A 22,385-nucleotide genomic window follows, 5' to 3' on the forward strand; every position below is an offset into this window, starting at 1 on the left:
TTTGTTTTACAAGAACTTTTTAAAATACATTAAATTTTTATTTTTTCAAGGTTCACAAGGGCGAAGAGTACACAACTTCAAAACTAATAATACTGAAAATTTCCAAGTGAAGTTATAAATGCTGAATATATTATTAAGCTAACTGTCCACTAAGCATCCTGGGTAAACACTGTCCTATTTAGCTCTGTGCTAAGGATAAAACTATAATAAAACTACAACCCACAGAGGAATTAACAATTTTAAGATTACATAGCATTCATATTTTGAAGTAGCTGATGGGCATTTACAGGTGTTTTTTCTTTTGAAATTGTGGTAAAATGACACATAAACTTTACACTATAAGTATTTTTAAGTATACATTTTAGTACTTTTTTTTTTGAAGATTTTATTTACTTATTTGACAGAGATCACAAATAGGCAGAGGCAGGAGGGGGGCGGAAGCAGGTTCCCCACTGAGCAGAGAGCCTGATGCGGGGCTTGATCCCAGGACCCTGAGATCATGACCTGAGCTGAAGGCAGAGGTTTTAACCCACTGAGCCACCCAGGCACCCCTACTTTTTTTTTTGAAGATTTTATTTATTTGAGGGGTGCCTGGGTGTCTCTGTTGGTTATGCATCTGCCTTCAGCTCAGGTCATGATCCCGGGGTCCTGGGATCGAGTCCCGCATCAGGCGTGGTGCTCAGCGGGGAATCTACTTCTCCCTCTGCCTCTGCCACTCCCCCTGCTTATGCTTTCTTTCTCTTTCTTGCTCTCTCAAAATATTAAAATTTATTTTATTTATTTGAGAGAGAGAGGAAGACAGAGAGAGAGCATGAGTGGAGGATAGGAGGAGCAGAGGGAGCAGCACACTCCCCGCTGAGCAGGGAGCCCGATGTGGGGCTTCATCCCAGAACCCTAGGACTGTGACCCACCCGAGCTGAAGGCAGACACTTAGCCTAAGAAAGCCATCCAGGTGCCGCTGCACTGTTGTTGTTTTATAAGAATTTTACATTTCATGGGGGCGCCTGGGTGGCTCAGTCATTAAGTGTGTGCCTTCAGCTCAGGTCATGATCCCAGGGTCCTGGGATCGAGCCCTGCACTGGGCTCCCTGCTCAATGGGAAGTGGGCTTCTCTCTCTCCCACTCCCCCTCCCCCTGCTTGTGTTCCTTCTCTTGCTGTGTCTCTGTCAAATAAATAAATAAAATCTTAAAAAAAAAAAAAAGAATTTTACATTTCATTAGTGTAAATGACATCTCCATACTGGAAACAACATTTCCAATCTCTATACTAGCTGAACTTATAACCTCTAGTGAATTAACAAGCAAAAAACTCTCAATATAGTAGAGAAAAGTTGGTATGCACACGTCTTCTAACTGCTTTCTTTTTTTTTGTATTTCTCAATCTTTCAGAGAAGCCATTTAGTTTTGGTGTTTGGTTTAGAATCACAGTAAGGCTGCTGAACATGATTAAAACAAAGGAGATCAAGAATATAGTGGCAGATCAGAATATCACATTATAGTTTATATAACACACACACATCCATATCGTAACTTACAAATCTTGTTAAGAAAGCATTTAACATTTTATAATATAAAGTACTTTCATAGCCATTCTTCAAATAAACATTATCCTTTTCTAAAGGTCAGGAAACAGTGTCAAATCACATAAATGAGCAGTAAGAGAGAAAATTCCTACCAGATTATTTAATTCAAGACACTCAGCTGAACTTGTGAGAAAGACACTACATTACTGCCAAATTCACTACCTTTATTCATTCTTTGAACGAATTCTCTGCTCAATGAATACGACTGAATGTCCCACCTGAAAATGCTCTCCTCCTTCATCTTTTACCATAATGGATTTCCCACCTTTTCAATAACGAATTCTTTTTTTTTTTTTTTTTTTGAAAAAACCCAGAAATCCTTTTTTCCCTCTCTCCCTTCCATGGCACATTCCTGCTCCTCCTATTTTTAGAAGGCTCATTCGCAGAGGATGGGGGCCTGGGGTAACTGGGTGATGGACATGAAAGACGTAATGAGCATTGAGCGTCACATGCAACGGATGAATCACTGAACTCTGCCTCTGAAACTAATAAGACACTACATTTAATTAATTGGATTTAAATACAAAAAAAAGAGGAAGGCTTGTTCATGCTCATAGTTTCAACTGTAACCCCCTCTTCACAATACCCCACGTGAATTTTCATCATACCTTAAAACCCACAAAACAATAAGCTTTATGTGGATAAAAGAACTAAAATATAACAGAGTGCTGAGATGAAAGAGATTTTAAAATCAATTTTAAAAAATTTCTGCTGGAGAACACTCATTTAGAGGTTGTTGAAAATTTGTGGCTTCCACTGAAGGCACTGAAATATATTCCATTCATTTTAATGATCAAGATAAGCCCTTGGGGGCGCCTGGGTGGCTCAGTCAGTTAAGCAGCTGCCTTTGCCCCAGGTCATGATCCCAGGGTCTTGGGATCGAGGCCTGCATCAGGCTCCCTCGAGGAGCCTGCTTCCCCCTCTCGTCCCAACTTGTATTCTCTCTCCCTATCTCTGTCTCTCTCAAACAAACAAACAAATAAAATCTTTAAAAAAAAAACAACAAAAAAAGATAAGCCCTTTATGTAAAAAGTAAAACATATTCTAGTTTTCGTGTCTGGAAAACAAAACTGCAAACGGATCACAATGTGAAAGCAGGTGCTGCAGACCATGACCCGACGGTGCTGATTACAGCACAAACTGCCGTTAACTTCAGCAGCGGCAGGCTCGAGCCCACTGAGCTAACGGGCCGGCTACTATGATGCCACTCACTTTAGCTACAGAATGCCGTTCACTGTAAGACGAGAGAATTCTCCTTCCAGATGCAGACCTAGATCGGAAAGCTCTTCCCCTCACCTGGTGAGATTTAATGTTTAAGAGTCACTGGCAAGTGTACTAGTGAGAGTGACTTAATAGCTACGGAGGTCAGACCGTCTCCCATGAGTAGAGACGGGTTTTCACATGAAAAATAGTCCTACTAGAAATCGTGCCAGGTCAGGAAGGAGTGAGCCTTGGAAGCATGGGAGGATCCTCCCTACTTTTTGGGACCAAGAATTTGAAGGCCTACTGCTCTTCTGTAGCAAAAGGTGAAGGGTCCTGGAGATGCTCCCTGTGGGGACAAGTGGAAGTAAACTGTACTCAGCAAAGGCACTCAGACAGGGCCCCCAGGGGTTAGCCACGGACCTTGACGTTCAGTCTGTGGCTTGTGAACTCAGGAGTCACTGCTTCTGGTGGCAATGCAAGGCTTCCTGGGCAATACCCCTTCATCTCCCCTTAAGTGTATTTGGCTTTGTTACACAACATGTTTGTTGTTGTGAGCGCTGAGAGGGTAGGCTCTGCATGTGCTGTCAACAAATGGACACAGGGTTGAAAAGCAGCTTGAAATGAATTATGAGACTCTGCTCTAGGGAATGTGGAATGTTCTGGAGCAGTAATGGGTTCAATATGGATGGTGTACAGACGCAAGTATCAAGCAGGGAAGATCTTATAGAATTTATAAACAACGCTGATGATTCCTAGAAGGTGTTTAGAAGAGAGGAGGCCATGTTCTAAAAATGTTTTATAAAAGCCCATTACTTGTTTTTAAGACCATCCTGAATTCAGTTTCCTTTGGGCTACATGAGCCTTACACAGACATAAAACTGAATCTTACAGATCTTTGAGTTTTCCCCACAAATATTTACAATGCCTTGACTACTAAGACAGGAAAGACATTTTAAGTAGCTCCATTTAACTAAATTTTTATGTGGGTTACTTTTAAATATATATGGAAGCATCCACTGAATAATATATTTTCATTTTTCTTAAGTATTTGTGCATTTTTCCCCCTTACATTAGATGCATGAATATATAGGGATATAGGGTTCATAGTCTTACAAAGTTGGCAGTACCGTATTTGACTTTTTTTTTTTTTTTTTAAAGAAAGGCAACACAGGGGCGCCTGGGTAGCTCAGTGGGTTGAGCCTCTGCCTTCAGCTCAGGTCATGATCTCAGGGTCCTGGGATCGAGCTCCGCATTGGGCTCTCTGCTCAGCGGGGAGCCTGCTTCCCTCTCACTCTCTGCCTACTTGTGATTTCTATCAAATAAATAAATAAAACTCTTGATTAAAAAAATGACATAAGACGACCAATGTAATTGTGGAAATGCAGACATTCAGATTTCAGTTCTATGTCGTTAAAAGACTAATGACTTATGCAATAAGCAGTATATATAGTGGAAAGAACATGAGTTTTGAATCAAACACACGTGGGTTCAAATTCTGTTTGTCAGTTAAGTGCTGTATATAATATGGGCAACTTAGTATACAAACTCTAAAATCCTTCATTTATAAAACATAAAACTATTACCTATCTCATTAGACTACTGGGAAAAAGAGAGGAATTCACCAATGTGATGGTAGCTATATTATGGCAATTTCATAGACAATACAATATCATATAAAAAAACAGTAATGTTAGCATAGAAAGGAATGCAAATTTAAGCAATTTTAAAGACATATGATAGTCCCAAACATTAAACCAATGAAATATTAAAGCACCAAAAATGAAGTTCGATGTGACTGCCTAAAGGAGGTGAACCATAGGGAAGTGAGTGTGTTCATGTCCCGGTGGTAATCCTGCAAATCAACGCACTAATTCACGAGAGCTACTGGGCAGTAAGTATACAGTGTATAGTCAGTATGATATACAGTAAGAATGACACAGATGTTCATGCAGTTTGTACAGATAATTCTTCTCAGAATACACCTTAAGGGTTAAAAAAAAGAGGAAGCTACACAGTTTCACAGCAGCGCAATTTTTAATGGAAAACACGGGGATAACTGGAAGGGCAGAGCGCAGCGGACGGCGACCTGCCCGCGGCAACCTACGGAAGGGGAGAGACCTAACAACGGGGAGCCCGTGGGCTGCACCAGTACACAGAACACACAGACCCATAAAAGTGTGCATACATATAAAAAGAGAAAAAAAGACCAAAAAAAAAAAAAGCATACATATAAAACATCTGTGAGTAAAGAACAATTAGTGCACAGCACAGACCAGGCCGGCAGCTGTGACCCTGCAACTGCGCTTGTGTGTGCAAGACGTGCCGGGCCCACAACGTGGTGAGAATGCTCCAGCTGGCGCGCTGTTACAGGAGGCCTTAAAACACGGATTCCCGCAGCCCCCAGGACAGCTGACCAGACACTGGGGAAGCAGTCGTCTCTGGCCAGGAAAACTATCCAGAAGAGGAATTATTGATGTCAAGTTCACTGGTTCTTTTTTTACTATAAATTTGCATATGTAACTAAAACCCATCAAATTAGATCTCCATTCTTGGGTCTCCATCAGACATTTCCATTCTGAAATCTCCATGTCATTTAGAACTCAATGGCCCCAAAGTAAAATCATAGTTTTGATCGCCAAACTAGCCAGACCCCAGACCTTCATTCTCTGGCGACAGCACGGACACCTTTCATCAGAGCCGCTGGCCCAGTCAGCGCATGTGCACCTGTGTGCGTACGCGAGTGGCTCACCAGCCCGGTTTTCCCTCAGAGTACATCATGCTTTACTTCCTCCTCACCGTCACCATCCCACCTTGCTCCCTGGTTATGGCTACCACGTACGGAGATCTAGGAAATTTTCTAAAATTTCCTGAATACTTGATGTCGTGGGCTGAATGCTTGTGTCTCCCCAGAATGAACAGCTGAAGCCCTCGCCCCCACTGTAAGGGTAATTTGGAGGCAGAGCCTTTGGGAGGGCAGCTGGCTTGTATGCGGGTATAAGGACAGGAACTGCATGAAGGAATTAGCGTCCCTACAGGAAGAGGAACGGAGAGCTCTTTCCCCACAAGCATGCACTCAGGAAAGGCCATGTGAACACACACGGAGAAAGTGGCTGTCTGTAAGCCAGGACGTGGGTCCTCATCAGACATCAAATACTTGCATCTTGACCTTGGACTTCCCAGTCTCCAGAACTGTGAGAAATAAATTTCTGCTGTTTAAGCCACCAGGTCTATGGTACTTTGCCGAACCAGCCCAAGACCCATCAATTAGGTTTTATGTAGCTTTGTGCAACTTCAAGAGAGGAAATAAAAGAGCTTAACTTTTCCCTCCAAATGAAGTGTCATCTACCCTGAAGCCTGTGCTTTCAGAGAAGTCACTTTAGTACAGTACCTATTGAGGCAGTCGTCCACACAGCCCTTCCCGGCGTCATCCTCTGGCTTCTTACAGTTACAGGTGGTGGCCTCGTAACCAGAAAGGGGCTTGACATCAACGTAGACATCTTGAGAGAAGACAGCAAAGAGTAATTTGTGAACACAGAGGACAATTTTCTAAGTGCTAGGCTAAGAAGAACACTGATGGTATGAAGGCAGAAAAAAATAGCTCTCAAGTTACTCACTTGAACGGATTTTTTTATATAGTGGGACATCTGGCTTTTTGTACAGCTAGAAGAAAAAAAAGAAAAATCTAGATATAGCATTTAACTTCAAATACCAGACAGCAGCATCAATCACTAAAAATATAAGAAATTATTCACGTGCTCTGCTCGTATGGGAATATTTATAAGAAAGACTTTCTGGGTTGGATACACTTGAGGGAAATTCTTGGTGCTATCACTTTTTACCCTGAAATAAGAAGTGACTTACTGGATTAGGATGAGAGAAACAGATTCAACAAGAGAAGAAACGTGGAAGAGCTTCCCGGGAATATGTGCGCACTACCCTGCGGGGAAAGCACCCTGCAGGACGAGGCTACTCTTTTGGATACATTAAGACTCAGTTTGCCTCTATGAAAAGAGAGGAAAACACTCAAAGGGCTTGTTGAGACGGTCTGGCCAGCATGTGAAGTTGAAAAGATGAGTGCCCTGGCCTTTTCAGGGTGGTATTCCAGAAAAACACTTTTCACATTTTAATTAAGGCAATTAATTTAGTGAATACAGGGGAGAGGGAAGGCAGGAAAGGAAGCTCTTATTGCAATTAAGAAGGCATTCAGAAAAAAAAAAAGGAAAAAAGGAAGGTAGTAGAACAGGGGTGATCAGCTGGCCAGTGTTGTCCAGTAAGAGGCAGGACGAAGGCAGGCAGCACTGTGGTCTCGGTGAGGGTGTATTAACCTGCAAAAAACAGCCCACCTCCATTTCTCAGCAGGACCGTCAGAGCACTGTCTCCTTCATGGTCATGAACTCGGAGACAGATATCTAACAAACTGATCCTCTTAGAATTCGAGAGAGGCCACCAAGAGAAGAGAATGCAGAGGGGAATGTCCACTGCTTCTGGCTTTCCAAAATTAACTTTGGTGGAATTTTGGCAAAGGTCAGGAGCCTGTTCACCTCCTTTGTATGACAACTTCTATTTCCTGATGCTTGTTCTCAACCAGAGGCCTGGGCTACGGCTAACTACAAAAACTGCCAGGGGAAACTTTTCCATTAGGGAAGAAGCAGAGAAAAACAGCGCCTTCCCATTTTTAGTTCCCAACATAAAGATCTTTTAAAAGTATTTGCGTGTTAAACATTTTTCCTGTTTCCTTTGGTAGGAGAATCTCCTTTGTATGTGAAAAATAAATTCCAAACCGGTGGGAAGGAACCAACAAAAATAAAGCCTGACGTTTCTTAGTGCTGCTGGCAGCGCATCTAAACCCTCCTGGGATGTATATCTAACAGGAGCCTCACGGCACGGAGCTCTGCTACCACAGAGAAAGTGCAGACCAGAAACAGAAGTTGCCCAGGAAAGCAGACACTCACTGCTATTCTGAAGTATGAGTAAAGGCAAAGAGGTCACATTAGATATGGATGCAAATTCATTTTTCTTCGTCTCTAACCTTCACAGGGACAGTCTCGATACTTCCTAAGATGAGAGCACAGAGCACAGAGCATAACACGGAGGCGGAGCGAGGCTTGCACTCCCTTCCACCCACCCCTGAGAAGGAAACCTGGGAGCGGAGGCAGGCCCTGTACCTGATTGTGCTTCCACTGCCACAGGATGTCATAGGGGAGCTGGAAGTCAATTCTCTTTTGCCTCAGATACTTTCCTGAAACAAAGAAATACTATCAATTTCAGTATCTATTTATACAAAGGGTCAAACAGCCACAAGATCTAATACGCACTGACTAGAAAAATAAAGATTTAATTTTTAATTTTAGGGACTTTTCCATCACCAATTTTTAATTTTAGCTACTCTATTCCATCGTGCTCCAGGTGGTAAACCTGGATAGGTTTAAGCTTTTGACAGCAGCCTACATAAAACAACGAACACGGCAAACTTACTACCAAAAAAAACACAGGTCATTATGAAGCCAACTAAAAACGAAGAATTGTTGGAGTATTAGAATTATTAACTATAGCACCTGGCAGCTGTTCTCCAACACTGTAAGACTGTCTGTAAAAACGGGAAGTATAAGATTTTCTAAAATAGGAGTCCCTGAATTTAAATAACTCAAGAGTATTTACATTCAAATTTATGATGTTAACCGCGCCCCCCCCCCCCCAAGAAGTACTACTAGTAAAAGTCAAAAGCCCTTTTCTACCTTGAAGAGGACGCTTCAATTTCCTTACTCTCTGACCTTTCTGCCCTTTAGTAAACTCGCTTCTCGCAGGAAGCTAAACTTGTTACCTGGGTATTCACCCTATCACTGACGGACTCTAGCCGAGCCGTTCTCAATGCTCTGTGAATACGAGGGATCCAAGGGGCAAAGACTGTCTTACCACTACTAAGTACTATGTATCTCCTGCTATGCTGGTATCACTAAGGTGTTACACGCCACCTTCACTACGCTGACGTTTGCCCCAATGCTGTAAAAGCAATGGTGAGTAAGACTGCTGGCATCTCAGTAGGAATCAAGGCACGCAGAGCGCTGTACCAGGAGAATGAAACCAATGGCCGTGAACCGTGCCAGTGTCTCAAACGTTAATGTGTTAAGTCTTGACCCACAAGCCAAAAATGCTGCTATTCTGCAAGGCACCTCGGAAGGATGCAGACAGCACCCAGGCCGCACCCTGGGCAGCCGAGTCCAGCACACGCCTGCGCACACACAAGCCGGACAAGCTTCTTTCCGGAAATGTGCTCCGTGTCTGTGAAAGCACAACCGAGCGACTACGGTTATTCGGACTTAGAGAGTGAGGACGAGCGAAGTGAACTTGTTACTTCAAGAAACAACTGAACGGATCTGTTTCCAGTGATAAAACTGAGTTTAAAGTGAATACTGGAGATCTGGAAAACTTGTGTCCAACCACGAGACTCTCTAGTTTTCCAATACTTAAACTCTCCTCATAAAGCAAGTGGGAGGACTGACAAATGCGAACGGTTCTGGACGCACACAGGGAATGGAAGAGCAACACAATTTAGTGAATCGGAATTTCTTAATGACCAACACACGAAGTGGTAAAATCACACCTGGGTAGAAAATCCATTTAAACTCCAAGAGAGACCAATGGACTTTAGTGGAACAGAAAACAAGAAGTTAACTGATTTCATATTCTACGTTGCAACTCACCTCTAAGGAACTATTACATTTATATTTTGCTAGAGTGTCAAAGAAGAATTATCTGAATTATTAAAATACTCCTATCCTTTATAACTTATTACCTACACGTTGGCAGATTTCTTCATGTACTTAAACCAAAGTAACATCATAAAAGGCTGCAAAAATGGATTAGAAAATTCAGTTGACTTATATTAAACTAGACATCAATGAAATTTGCAAAAATAGAAAATAAAGTCACTTTCCGCATGGAATTTTTCTTTGGAAAAGTTATTTCTCATAAAAATATGCTATTTATGTTAACACATAATGTGTAATGAGTTTATCTGACAAATCTGAAGACACGTGAGCATGGCTTACAGGTATACGTGGAAGAAGTAACTTGTGGAGTCAGAGTAACACAACAAGACAAGGTCTGTGGCTGGTAGCAGACCAGAGTCTCCTGTACAGGGAAGCAAAGCCGAGCGTGTGACTGCAGAGTCTGCCGTGAGGAAGTGGAAACAACGCGAAGTCAAAGGTCAGCAAACTCTGGGACATTCATGTAAGAATACGCAACCGGAGAGATGAAATGAGGTACACATCTACTCAAATGGAAACATTCTCCAAGTTGCAAAAAAAGAAAAAATACGGCATGAACTCATTAAGAAAAAAACACTTTGAAACATTTAAGAGCTATTCGTGGGGCGCCTCGTTGGCTCAGCGGGGTGTGTGGTCGCGAGTCTCTCACTGGCCCCATGGGATCCTCTTGAGGTTCTCTACCCTCTCTCTGGCCCTCCCCATGCTCGTGCTCAATCTCTCTTTCAGATGGATAAATAAATCTTAAAAAAAAAAAAAAAATTGGGGGTCTGGTGGCTCAGTCGGTTGGGCAGCCAACTCTTGGTTTTGGTTTAGGTCACGATCTTGGGGTCACGGATGGAGCCCTGCACCAGGCTCCACACTTAGCGGGAAGTCTGCTTGAGACTCCTTCTCCTTCCTCCTCTGCCCCTGAGACCCTGGTTCTGACACAAGTGCTGAAATATTTAGGGGAGGTGTATCACTGCGATTTACTGCGGCGTGCCCCCCAAACTCACATGGACTAACAGACGGACAGATACATACACAATAAATCCAGGTCAAATGCTAATGACAAAATTTAGTGATGGGATACTGCACATTCACTATAGAGTGTTTTCAATTTTTTGATTATTGTTTAATTTTTAAAGTTTTTAAAGTAGGCTCTACACCCGGCGTGGAGCCCAACCCAGGGCTTGTACCCAGGACCCTGAGATCAAGACCGGAGCCGGAGCCAAAAGTAGGCCGCTGAACTGACTGAGCCACCCAGGCACCCCAGAGGCTTTTGTTTACTGAAAAATTTTATAGTAAATTGTTGGAAGACAGGTATTTATAAAGGAAAAAGTTGAAGAGGGTATATACTAAGTTATCAGATCTCTGGTAGGGGGAGATTTATCTGTAATTCATACTCTTCTCTATTACGACAATTGCTTTGCAAGTATGTACTGTTTCTTAACAATATAAATACAATTTTTTAAAAAGACAAAATTGATCCTCAGCAGATATGATAAACCCCTTAATGTAAAGAAATAACTCCTTTTTTTTTTTTTTTTTTGCCAGCAATATCTAATGTGTTTTCTGTAGATGGTATAAAACAGTGAGGGAGAAGCCAGTAAGTTATAAATTTTTTTTTGAAGATTTTATTTATTTATTTGGCAGAGATCACAAGTAGTCAAGAGAGGCAGGCGGCGGTGGGGGGAAGCAGGCCACTTGCTGAGCAGAGAGCCTGACACAGGGCTCCATCCCAGAGCCCTGAGATCACGACCTGAGCTGAAGGCAGAAGCTTTAATCCACTGAGCCACCCAGGTGCCCCCCGAAGTTGTAATTTTTTAAATTATAATTTTTTAAAAAATTTTATTTATTTGACAGACAGATCACAAGTAGGCAGAGAGGCAGGCAGAGAGAGAGGAAGCAGGCTCCCCGCTGAGCAGAGAGCCCAATGCGGGGCTCAATCCCAGGACCCTGAGATCATGACCTGAGCCGAAGGCAGAGGCCCAACCCACTGAGCCACCCAGGTGCCCCATAACTTTATAATTTTTAAAGAATTTAAAGTTATAAATTTTTAAAAAGATTTAAATGTAAAGTTATAAATTTTTAAAAAGAATACTTTCTCAATGGGGTACCTGGGTGGCTTGGTCGGTTAAGCGTCTACCTTTGGCTCAGGTCAGACCCTGGAGTCTTGGGATTGAGCCCCACACTGGGCTTCCTGCTCCATGGGGAGTCTGCTTCTCACTCTCCTTCTGCACCCCCCAATCTCTCAAATAAAAAAATAAAAATCTTAAAAATTAAAAAAAATACTTTCGGGTGCCTGGATGGCTCAGTGGGTTAAGCCTCTGCTTTCGGCTCAGGTTATGATCTCAGGGTCCTGGGATCGAGCACCGCATCGGGCTCTCTGCTCAGCAGGGAGCCTGCTTCCCCCACCCTCTCAGCCTACTTGTGCTCTCCGTCAAATAAATAAAATCTTAAAAAAAAAAAAAGAATACTTTCTTGGGGTGTCTGGGTGGCTCAGTCAGTTTAGCATCTGACTCTTGGTTTCTGCGCCGGTGACAGTCTCATGGGTCGTGCCGTGGTGCCCCGATTTGGGAGTGGAAGTTGGCTTGGATACTGTTTCCCTCTGCCCCTTCCCCTGGTTTCTCTCTCTCTCTAAAATAAATTAATAGGGGCGCCTGGCTGGCTCAGTCGGTTGAGCTACTGCCTTCAGCTCAGGTTGTGATCCTGGAGTTAGGGATCAAGCCCCACATCAGGCTCCCTGCTTAGCAGGGAGTCTGCTTCTCCCTCTGCCCTTCCCCCTCTCATGCTCTCTCTCTCATTCTCTCTAATAAATAAATAAAATCTTAAAAAAAATAAGATTTGTGCAACGAAATCATTTTAAAGAGGACAGACACTACAGAAGCTCGGAAGCCTGTGCTGACCTTGCAATCTGAAAGGGGGAAGTCATGAAGATTTTCTTTCACGAAGTCAAGCCCGACACAGGAGGTAGTGAAAGCGGACCCCGAGGCAGAACATCACTCGCGCAGTCCGCGGTGAGGGCGGCCGGGCAAAGCGCAGCGCGAAGGTGAGGGCAGCTCCCAACAGAGAGGAGAAAAGTAACAATGTCCTTTTCTAGAAGAGATCTTAAAATTTGACAAAAACTTGGCCTTTTTTTTTTTTTAAAGATTTTATTTACTTATTTGTCAGAAAGAGAGCGAGAGAGAGAGCACAAGCAGGGGGAGCAGCGGGCAGAGGCCGAGGGAGACGCAGGCTCCCCGCCCAGCAGGGAGCCCGATGACGCAGGACCTGGACCCAGGACCCTGGGATCATGACCCGACCCGAGCCGAAGGCTTAACCGTCTGAGCCACCCAGGCGTCCCTATTGGCTTCTTTTTCTTTTTTAAAACCAAGAATGAAGTGACTGACTTCAGCTAAAGCGCACCTGGTTTACACACGACCTGAGCACTGGGTTAGAGTATCGCTCGACAACAGCAATTACTCAGTCTGTCTTCACTGTTCTGTGTAAAGTGTCCCGGAATCCCCCCCTAAAAAACCTGTAGCAGTATTTCACTGAATGGAATAGTGTATCAGTGAAATGTGTGCCATTAAGGAGGTTATAAATACTGATCAAGGATACTTACAGGAAACTGTTCAAGTTTCACTGAACAAATCACAAGTACAATTTGAGCTTCTGGTTTTGTCAGCCTGAGGGAACATAGGTGTGACCCAGTGGACATGGACAGTGGGATTTTCTTCCCAGTGGAAAACTGTCAGGCCCATGGAAGCAAGGATATTCACCTGTTCTGCTTACTGGTGTGTCCCAAACATCTAGAAAACTGAGTGATCAAAAAGCAGGTATCGAACAAGTATTTTCCAAATGAACGAATGCAAACATGTATCCTATGGCATGAGCTTTGACATACGGCCCCAACTGTTCTCATTTATTTATTCATTTACTTAAGATTTTATAAATTTCTGGGGCACCTGGGTGGCTCAGTAGGTTGTGCCTCTGCCTTCGGCTCGGGTCATGATCTCAGGGTCCTGGGATCGAGCCCCGCATCGGGCTCTCTGCTCGGCAGGGAGCCTGCTTCCTCCCCTCTCTCTGCCTACTTGTGATCTGTCAAGTAAACAAATAAAATCTTCAAAAAAATTAAAAAAAATTTTTAGTAAGCTCTACACTCAACGTGGAGCTCCAACTCACAACCCTGAGATCGCGTCACCTGCTCCTGGGGACGGAGCCAGCGTCGTGTCCCCACTGTTTTCTCTCAACCCTGTGAAGCAGCAGATCACCCTTCCCCGCTGGTTTGTTTCAGGACAAGTGCTCCCTGAATCCCCACTGCCCCCACTATTTCTCGAATTAAACTCTTCCTACACACAACTTCCCCTTCCTTCCTTTCTCCCTAGCACACCAGCTAACTCAACTCCCCTCTGACTCACTGCCATGTCCGCACACCTGGGACGGGGTTCACTTACGGTGCGCAGTGTGACGGGGCCACAGCGGGGCTCGCCGCGGTCACCGTGCTGTGCCCCGCAGCCTCTGCGCGGGCCTGGCGTGCACCGGCTTTCAACTGTGGACTGTCTTCTCCTATCACCCCTCCTCACGCCCCTTGCTTCTGGTAACCACAAAGCTGATCACCAGCCCCTCCTTTTACAACAGATTTTTGCTTTGTTATTTGTTTTTATTTGTTATTTGTTATTATTGTATTTTTAAGTCATCTCTACAACACCATGGTGTTCGAACCCACAACCCCCAGAGCAAGGCTCGCGCGCTCTTCGACCAGGCCAGCCAGGCGCCCGCCGCAGGCGCCCCTCTCTGAGTTTGTTTTTCCGATTCCACATACACGTGAGACTATGGACAATTTGTCTTTGGCTTATTTCACCGAACATGATGCCCTCACGGTCCATCCAGGTTGTCACAAATGGCAAGACACTCTTTCCCTTTTTTCTCTCTTCCCCTCTTTTCAAACAGAGCCCAGGAACGCTCTACCGCCCGCAGAGCTGCCTCTGCTCTATCTGTCCCGTGGCTTCCACGTCCGCCGACCGTAGACGATGCTGCTGTGAGCACGGGGCAGACATTAGAGCTCGTGTTTTCGTTTCCTTTGGATACGTTCCTGGAAGTGGAGCTGCTGGACCACAGGATCTATTTTTAATTTTTTGAGGATCCTCCATACATTTTCCATAATGGCTGTGCCAGCAGTTTCTTCTTTCTTTCTTTTTTTTTTAAAAAGATTTTATTTATTTACTCGACACACAGAGAGAGATTCCAAGTAGGCACAGGCAGGCAGAGAGAGAGGAGGAAGCAGGCTCCCTGCCGAGCAGAGAGCCCGATGTGGGGCTCGATCCCAGGATCCTGAGATCACGACCTGAGCCGAAGGCAAAGGCTTTAACCCACTGAGCCCCCCAGGCGCCCCTGTACCAGCAGTTTCTTAAATACAACTGGCTCCCTCCTGCTTTCACATTCTCGTGCGTCGTTTCTCTCAGCTGAAACTGAATCCTCTCAACCGACTTACACCATGTGCCTCAGTTGTCTTTTTAAGTTTTATTTATTCAAGTAAGGTCTATACCCAAAACGGGGCTCAAACTCATGACGCCAAGATCAAGAGTCGCATGCTCTACTGACTGAGCCAGCCAGGCGCCCCCCACCTGCCTCACTCTAAACCCCATTTGAAAATCCGTAACTTTAACACAGCTTCGTCCACAACCACATTCGACCCTGATTACTAGAGCCGCTCCCTTCTGTGCGGTAGTTGGTGTAATGAAATGTATCCCCTTTTCTTCCGCATTTATACATTCTGTGCTCTTCCCTGTCCGTGTCATACAGTCTATTTATGACATATCCGATAAGCGATTGATACCCGGGCTCCGTGCAGAACTCCTGAGGCTCAACAAGGAACAGACACGACTCAATTCAAAAGTGGACAAGCCCCGAGCACACACGTCACTGCAGACAGATGAATGGCCAAGAGCGCGTGAAGAGCTGCTCAGCATCACTATTAGGGACATGCAAATCAGAACCACAGGGGACACCACTGCACGCCCACCGGGACGGCTACTAGGAAAAGTCACACAAAGTGACAAGTGTTACTGAGGACATGGGGACACGGCTCTCAAGACTGGCTGGCGGCGGTAAAGGAGGAGCAGCCGCGGCGGAGAACAGCAGAGCAGTTCCCGAAACCAAGTGGAGACTCACCGGAGGAGGCAGCAGCCCCACTGCTGGGCACGCACACAAAAGAACTGAAAGCGGGGTCCTCAACAGAGAATTGTAAACCAAGGTTCATAGCAGCATTACTCACAGCTGCAAAAAGGAGGAAACAACAGAGACATCTGTCGGCGGATGAATGGATAAACAAAATACGGAGCGTGGGTACACGGGGAGACTACGCAGCTTTACGAAGGAATGAAAGCTTCACGTGTGCTACAACACAGAAGAACCACCTCGAGGGCATCATGCTAAGTGAAATACGGGAGACCCCACAGACAATCCTGTAACAACTCCCCCATACGAGGTGCCTAAATAGTCAAATTCATAGGGATAAAAAGAACAGTAGTTAACAGAGGCTGGGGCAATGGGCAATTATCATTTAGTGGGCACCAAGGTTTGCTCTGGGATGATGAAAAAATTCTGGAGAGGAATGGAGTTATGGTCGCACAATAATGCGAACGTGCTCAACGCCACTGAGCCTTACGCGGAGAAATGGAAATGGAAAATACAAATTCTAAATTACACATATCTTACTGCGAGTTAAAAATATTAATGACATAATGCACCAAAAACCACTGTATCCTTTAAATGGGTGACCTGTAGGATATGTGAATTATGCCTCAGTACATTTTTAAAAAACACAGCAGTGTTAAAATTTTATGCTTCATTTATTAAAGAGTTACTTGGGAGACTCCAAAGGAGAAGGCAAGCCTACCACATGTGCCCATAAATGTTCCTTCTGCTTTCCTGGTGGTCCACGGTCCCTCCTGGCGTTTCTTTCCTGTTTAGACCTTCTTTATCCCAGGGGAGGTCTCCTCGCAACATACTTTTTTAGACATTCTGCTCCATCTAGAAAGGCTGTGATTCCCATTTCATTCCTGAAGGATTCTTTCACTGGGTTTAGAATTCTGGCTAGACACGTCTTCTTTCGGCATCGGAAAACGTTTTGCCATCTCCCTGGACTCAGACAAGCACTCCCCTACCGTCTGAACTGCCCTCTGGGGACGGGCAGGGGTCCGCTTCTCTCCGATTCGCAGCGGCTGGGTCTGCAGCAGGCTGAGCTAGGAGGAGGCTGTGCCCCCCACAGGGGTCTCCTCGAGTGTGTCCTGCCGGGTTCTGTCCTCGACTTCCACGGGCAGCGTCGTGTCTGCTGTCTTCAGCAGTTACTCACCCGAGTCGTTTTCATCTCTGCGCTCCCTTCCTCCTTCCGGCACACGGAGGACAGACCTCGCCCGGTGGTCAGGATCGTTGGGGCTCTTGTCTTTCTTAGGTCTACGTTCTCTTCCGTTCAGGCGGGACCGAGTTCTTCCTCTGTCTCCTTCATCTTGCTGCCGAGTGCATCCCTAAGCCTTGGCTGCATCTTCCAATTCTAAAATTCCGACCTGGTCTTTCTTTCCATTTCCTTGCTGAGGCTTTCTGTTGTTTCCACGTTTCAAGCATATTCCTTATCGCTTGCTGGAGTGTGTGTGTGTGTGTGTGGGGGGGGGAGATAGTTTTTAAAAAAGAAATCTAAATGCTTTAAAATCTTTTTCGGGTGGTTCTAACCTCCTGATGTTGGCATGTACTGATTGCCTTTTAAAGTTCAGTTTAAGGGGCACCTGGAGGCTCAGTGGGTTGTGGGTCTGCCTTCGGCTCAGGTCATGGTCCCGGGGTCCTGGGATGGAGCCCCTTCTCGGGGAGTCTGCTTCTCTCTCTCCCTCTGCCCCTCCTCATGCTTGCGCTCTTTCTTTGACTTGCTCCCTCAAATTAATAAAATCTTAAGAAAAAATTGTTTAAGATCTCCCTGGTTTTCAGTATGACATATGATTTTCACTTTAAACCTAGACATTTCTTTATCACGTTACCAAGTTCTGAATTTTACATAAACCTTCTATTTTGGCTGGCCTTTCCCAAAACCGCTCCAGCAAGAGAAGGGAGTCAGATGTCCAGGGATTACCAGTTCGGAGGCCCCCACTTGACCTCCACTGAGACCCAAGTGCTGGTAGGTTGGTACTGCTGGGGGATGGTGGGAGGGGCCGTGTTATTACTGGAGGATGGTCAAAGTCCCGACTCCTGGGGCCTTCCTCTGTCATCAGACAGGCTGGTGGACCACGGTGGGACACTTATTACCGCCGGCTGGGGAGGGAAGCTGAGGCTCCCCACTGGGCACCTGCTGGTATGAGTGCGGGGAGGGTAACAGTTTTTTCTGCCATGTCTGACTAGAGTATGGAGGATACGACCTAAACGTTTTCCGTCTTGCGAGGCTGACTTCCAGTACTTCTCGCTGCAGAAAGCAAGCTTTTCTTCACAGGCTCTCATTGCGCCCAGCGGCATTTCCAGGTGGCTAGCCTCCTCAAGGTCCTACCTCAGTATGACGAGGTAAGAGGACACCTCCAAGGACTTGTCCCCTCAGTCCCTAGTTGGTCTGCCTCCTCCTCTCCACTTTTTAGAGTCTCCTTTTTTTTTTTTTTAAGATTTTATTTATTTATTTGAGAGAGAGAGATCACAAGTACGCAGAGGCAGGCAGAGAGAGAGGTGGGGAAGCAGGCTCCCCGCTGAGCAGAGAGCCCGATGTGGGGCTCGATCCCAGGACCCTGGGATCATGACCCGAGCCGAAGGCAGAGGCTTCAACCCACTGAGCCACCCAGGTGCCCCTAGAGTCTCCTTTTTATATATGATATGGAAAACATGACATTGTAATAGGACTTTCTTATGTTTTTATTTTTTTTAAATGATTATTTATTTATTTATTTGACAGACAGAGATCAGAGGCAGGCAGAGAGAGAGGGGGAAGCAGGCTCCCCGTTGAGCAGAGAGCCCGATGTGGGGCTCGATCCCAGGACCCTGGGATCATGACCCGAGCTGAAGGCAGAGGCTCCAACCCACTGAGGCACCCAGGCGCCCCATGACCTTATGTTTTTACTCATATTTATCAGAACAGGGAAAAATATACCTACTTCATTTTCCATGAGGCGAAAGCATGTCAATCCTAATCTTTTTCCGTGTTCGCTGCTGCTCACAGTCCGTACAGGAACGCACTGTGTGTGTGTCCGCTGTGCTGACGGACACCTGGACTATCTCTAGTTTACGCCATGACGAAGGACGGTGTCATGAACGTTCTTACAGACGTATGTACGGATTTCTCTCTGGTAAGTTTGTTTACTCTTATAAAAGCTGCCAGAGGGGCGCCTGGGTGGCTCAGTGGGTTAAAGCCTCTGCCTTCGGCTCGGGTCACGATCTCAGGGTCCTGGGATCGAGCCCCGCATTGGGCTCTCTGCTCAGCGGGGAGCCTGCTTCCTCCTCTCTCTCTGCCTGCCTCTCTGCCTACTTGTAATCTCTGTCTGTGAAATAAATAAATAAAATATTAAAAAAAAAAAAAGCTGCCAGAGCTTTAGTTTTCTTTTAAAGATTTTACTTACTTATTTGAGAGAAAGAACATGAGCAGGGGGAGGGGCAGAGGGAGAGGGGGAAGTAGACTTTCTACTGAGCAGAGAGCCCGACTCGGGGCTCGATCCCAGGACCCTGGGATCATGACCTGAGCCGAAGGCAGAGGCTTTAACCCACTGAGCCATCCAGGTGCCCCTGTCAGGGCTTTAAAAAAAAAAAAAAAAAAAAAAAAAGTGGTGCCATTTTACTCTCCCACAGTTGTCTGTAAACATTGTGGTTATGCCAACTTATGGTAACTTTCGTTTGCAATTCTTTGATGAGTTATGATGGATGAGTATTTTCCACGTGTTTATTGGCAGTGTGTATATTTCTTTCGGTAAAGTGTGTTCAAATCTTCACTTCAAAATTGGGTTGTGTGTTTAAAAAAATAAAAGAACGAAAAATAAACTTAAAAAATTCATTTGTAGGAGTTCTTTATGTATTCACAATATATACAGTTTGTGAATATTTTCTCCCAATTTGTGCTCTGTCTGTTTTTGTAATACTGTCCTTTTGAACATGTCTCCATTTTGTCAAGGTATAATCTATCAGTGCTTTCTTTTGTAGCTACTGCCTTCTGTGTCCCATCTAAGAAATCTTTGACTACACGCAGGTTGTGGAGATACTCTATGCTTTCTTCTAGAAACTTCGTAATTCTGGCATTTACATTTCAGTCTGCGACCTGCGCCAGGCCCAGCCTGGCCGTGCTGCAAGGCCGGTGTCGTGGCTGAGCCGCTCGCACCGGACATCGCCTCGGCTGCACGGGCCGCAGCACATCCTGCTCGGTTGCTCTGGTGCCCGTGTGCAAATCCAATGACCACAACACGCGGGTCTCCTTCTGGGCTATCTACTCTGTCCCACAGACCGGTTCTACTGGCACGTCACTTTATTATATCGGAGAGCACGTGAACAGGGGGCGGAGGGGGCAGAGAGAGAATCCCAAGCAGACTCCACTCAGCACGGAGCCTGATATGGGGCTCAATTTCAAGACCCCGAATTCATGACCCAAGCTGAAGCCAAGAGTCAGATGCCCGACCAACAGAGCCTTCCAAGGACCCCTATTTATTAAAAAAAAAATTATTATTACTGTTATTTTTTTAGAGGGCTCTATGCCCAATACGGGGCTTGAACTCATGACCCTGAGATCAAAAGCTGTGTGCTCTACCTATGCCCTGCTAAAGCTAATTTAAAGTTTAAACTTGCTCTATAGTTACTCTGGCAGTCAGATAATGCAAGTCTTGGGGCAAAAAGAAGACTTTTTTTAAAAGACATTTTTTAAAAGATCACTTTGAATGTTCTAGGTTCTTTGCCTCTCCATATACCTGCTGGTAACAAGCTACACTGCATGGAATGTAACAACATCTCTAAATGTGGCATATTTCTCCACGTACTTAGGTCTTCTTTAATCTCGCTGATAAATATTTTAATTTTCAGCATAAAATTTTTGCCTATTTTTGGGTAAATTTATTTCCAATTGGGGCACCTGGGTGGCTTAGTTAGTTAGGCATCTGCGTTTGGCTCAGGTCATGATCCCAGGGTCCTGGGACCGAGCCCTAACCCTAACCCTAACCCTTCAGTTTTATTACACTATTAAGTTGTTTGTTTTTTTTTTAATAGACTTTATATTTTAGAGCAGTTTTAGGTTCAAAGCAGTACTGAGCAACGGACAGAGATTTCCAAAATACACACTGCCCCCACACACCGCAGCCGACCCCGTCACCGACACCCCTGACCAGAGCGGCGCGCTGGTTAACAGCTACTGAGCCGCACGGACGCGTCATTCTCAGAGAGTCACAGTTTACACGAGGGTTCACTCTTGTGCATGCTATGGCTTGGAGACACGTAGTAACGACAGGTATCCAACCATTACTGTATCATACAGAATAGCGTCACTGACCTAAAAATCTCTGTGCTCTGCGGACCCATCCCTATTTTACCCTCGGCCGCTGATATTATTAATGTCTCCATGGTTCTGGCTTTTCCAGAACTTCATCCAGTGGAATCATACGCTGTATGTCGCCTTTCCACACTGGCTTCTTTCACTTAGTACAATGATTTTAACGTTTCTCAGTGTCTTTTCAGGGCTCGACAGCTCATTCCTTTTAGTGGTGAGTAACACCCCACCGCCTGCTGGCTGCGCCGGTTCACCGCTCGCGACTGAAGGACAGCTCGGAAGCTTCCGAGTTTAGGGAGCCACGAACCAAGTGGCTGTGGAACGCACGGGCATCGCTTATCGCACAGACAGTTTTCAACTTCTCTGGGTAAACACCAAGGACTGCCCTTGCTGGCTGGTATGGTAAGGACAGGTTTAGTTTTGTAAGAATACGAATTGATTCTTATACACGGATTTTGTTTCCAGTAACTTTGCTAAAAGGCGGTAACAGGTTTGGGGGTACGTCTCTGGATTTTATCAGCACGTAACGTGTGAGCAGAACAGTTTCACTTCTTCCTTCCCGAACTTTAGGCTCCTATTCATCTCCCGCCTTACCGCGCCGGCTGGAACCTCCAGAATGATGCCGACCAGAAGCAGCGAGGGCGGGCGCTTTTACCTTCTTTCCAAGTTCAGGAGGAAACACTGCATACTCCACCAGTAACTGTGATGTCGCCTATCGATGCCTTCTGTGAGACTGGGGAGATGCCTTCTACCCCCGAGAGTTTCTGCCTGTAGGTCTACACAGTCTGTGCTCCACTTCCTTCCGTGGCTGTTTCTTCCCATCGCGTTTTTGTCAGGTTCTTTACCAGGATTACGTTAGCCTCGCAGAGTGAGCCGGGACGCGTCCTCCACTTTCTGGAAGTTCTTGCGTAAGGCTGGCGTTATGTTTTCTCAGTGACGAAACAGCTCACAAAAGGGAAGCCATTTCGTTCTGCCATTTTTTACGTGTAGGATTTGATAAAGAACTAAATTTCCTTAAGCGATACAGGCTAGTCAGACATTCTGATATTCTATTTCTTTTTGAATTAGTTAAGCTGTATTTTTTAAGGGATTTATCCACTTCATAGACATTGCTAAGTGAATTGGCATGAAGTTATTCCCAACATCTCCTCACCGGCCTCTTCATAACCGCAGGACCGACAGCACCGACACTGACAGTCCGCGAGGCCTCTCACCGGTTCCTGTTAGCCACATCCGGAGCTTGTCGATTCCGTCGCGCTTTTTGAACTTGTTTCCTTACTGTCTGTTCAGTATCTTATCGACTTCCACTTTTTTTTTTGACAGAGATCACAAGCAGGCAGAGAGGCAGGTGGAGAGAGAGGGGGAAGCAGGCTCCCCGCTGAGCAGAGAG

At 45.3% G+C, this 22,385-nt stretch overlaps 1 protein-coding gene across 1 annotated transcript in view; it reads right to left on the reverse strand.

Moving 5' to 3' along the window:
• The window catches only part of ASH1L (ASH1 like histone lysine methyltransferase), a 190,086-nt gene that overhangs the window by 28,925 nt on the left and 138,776 nt on the right, over positions 1 to 22,385 (reverse strand). The window contains exons 8-11 of the mRNA XM_080825089.1: positions 15,685 to 15,789; positions 7,951 to 8,024; positions 6,400 to 6,445; positions 6,174 to 6,282 (exon numbers count right to left, since the gene is read on the reverse strand). Of these exons, the coding sequence (XP_080681215.1) occupies positions 6,174 to 6,282; positions 6,400 to 6,445; positions 7,951 to 8,024; positions 15,685 to 15,789 (334 nt within the window). The remainder of the gene's footprint in view (positions 1 to 6,173; positions 6,283 to 6,399; positions 6,446 to 7,950; positions 8,025 to 15,684; positions 15,790 to 22,385) is intronic.

This window comes from Martes martes (assembly GCF_963455335.1).
Source record: "Martes martes genome assembly, chromosome: 15".
In the NCBI taxonomy this organism is placed as follows: domain Eukaryota; kingdom Metazoa; phylum Chordata; class Mammalia; order Carnivora; family Mustelidae; genus Martes; species Martes martes.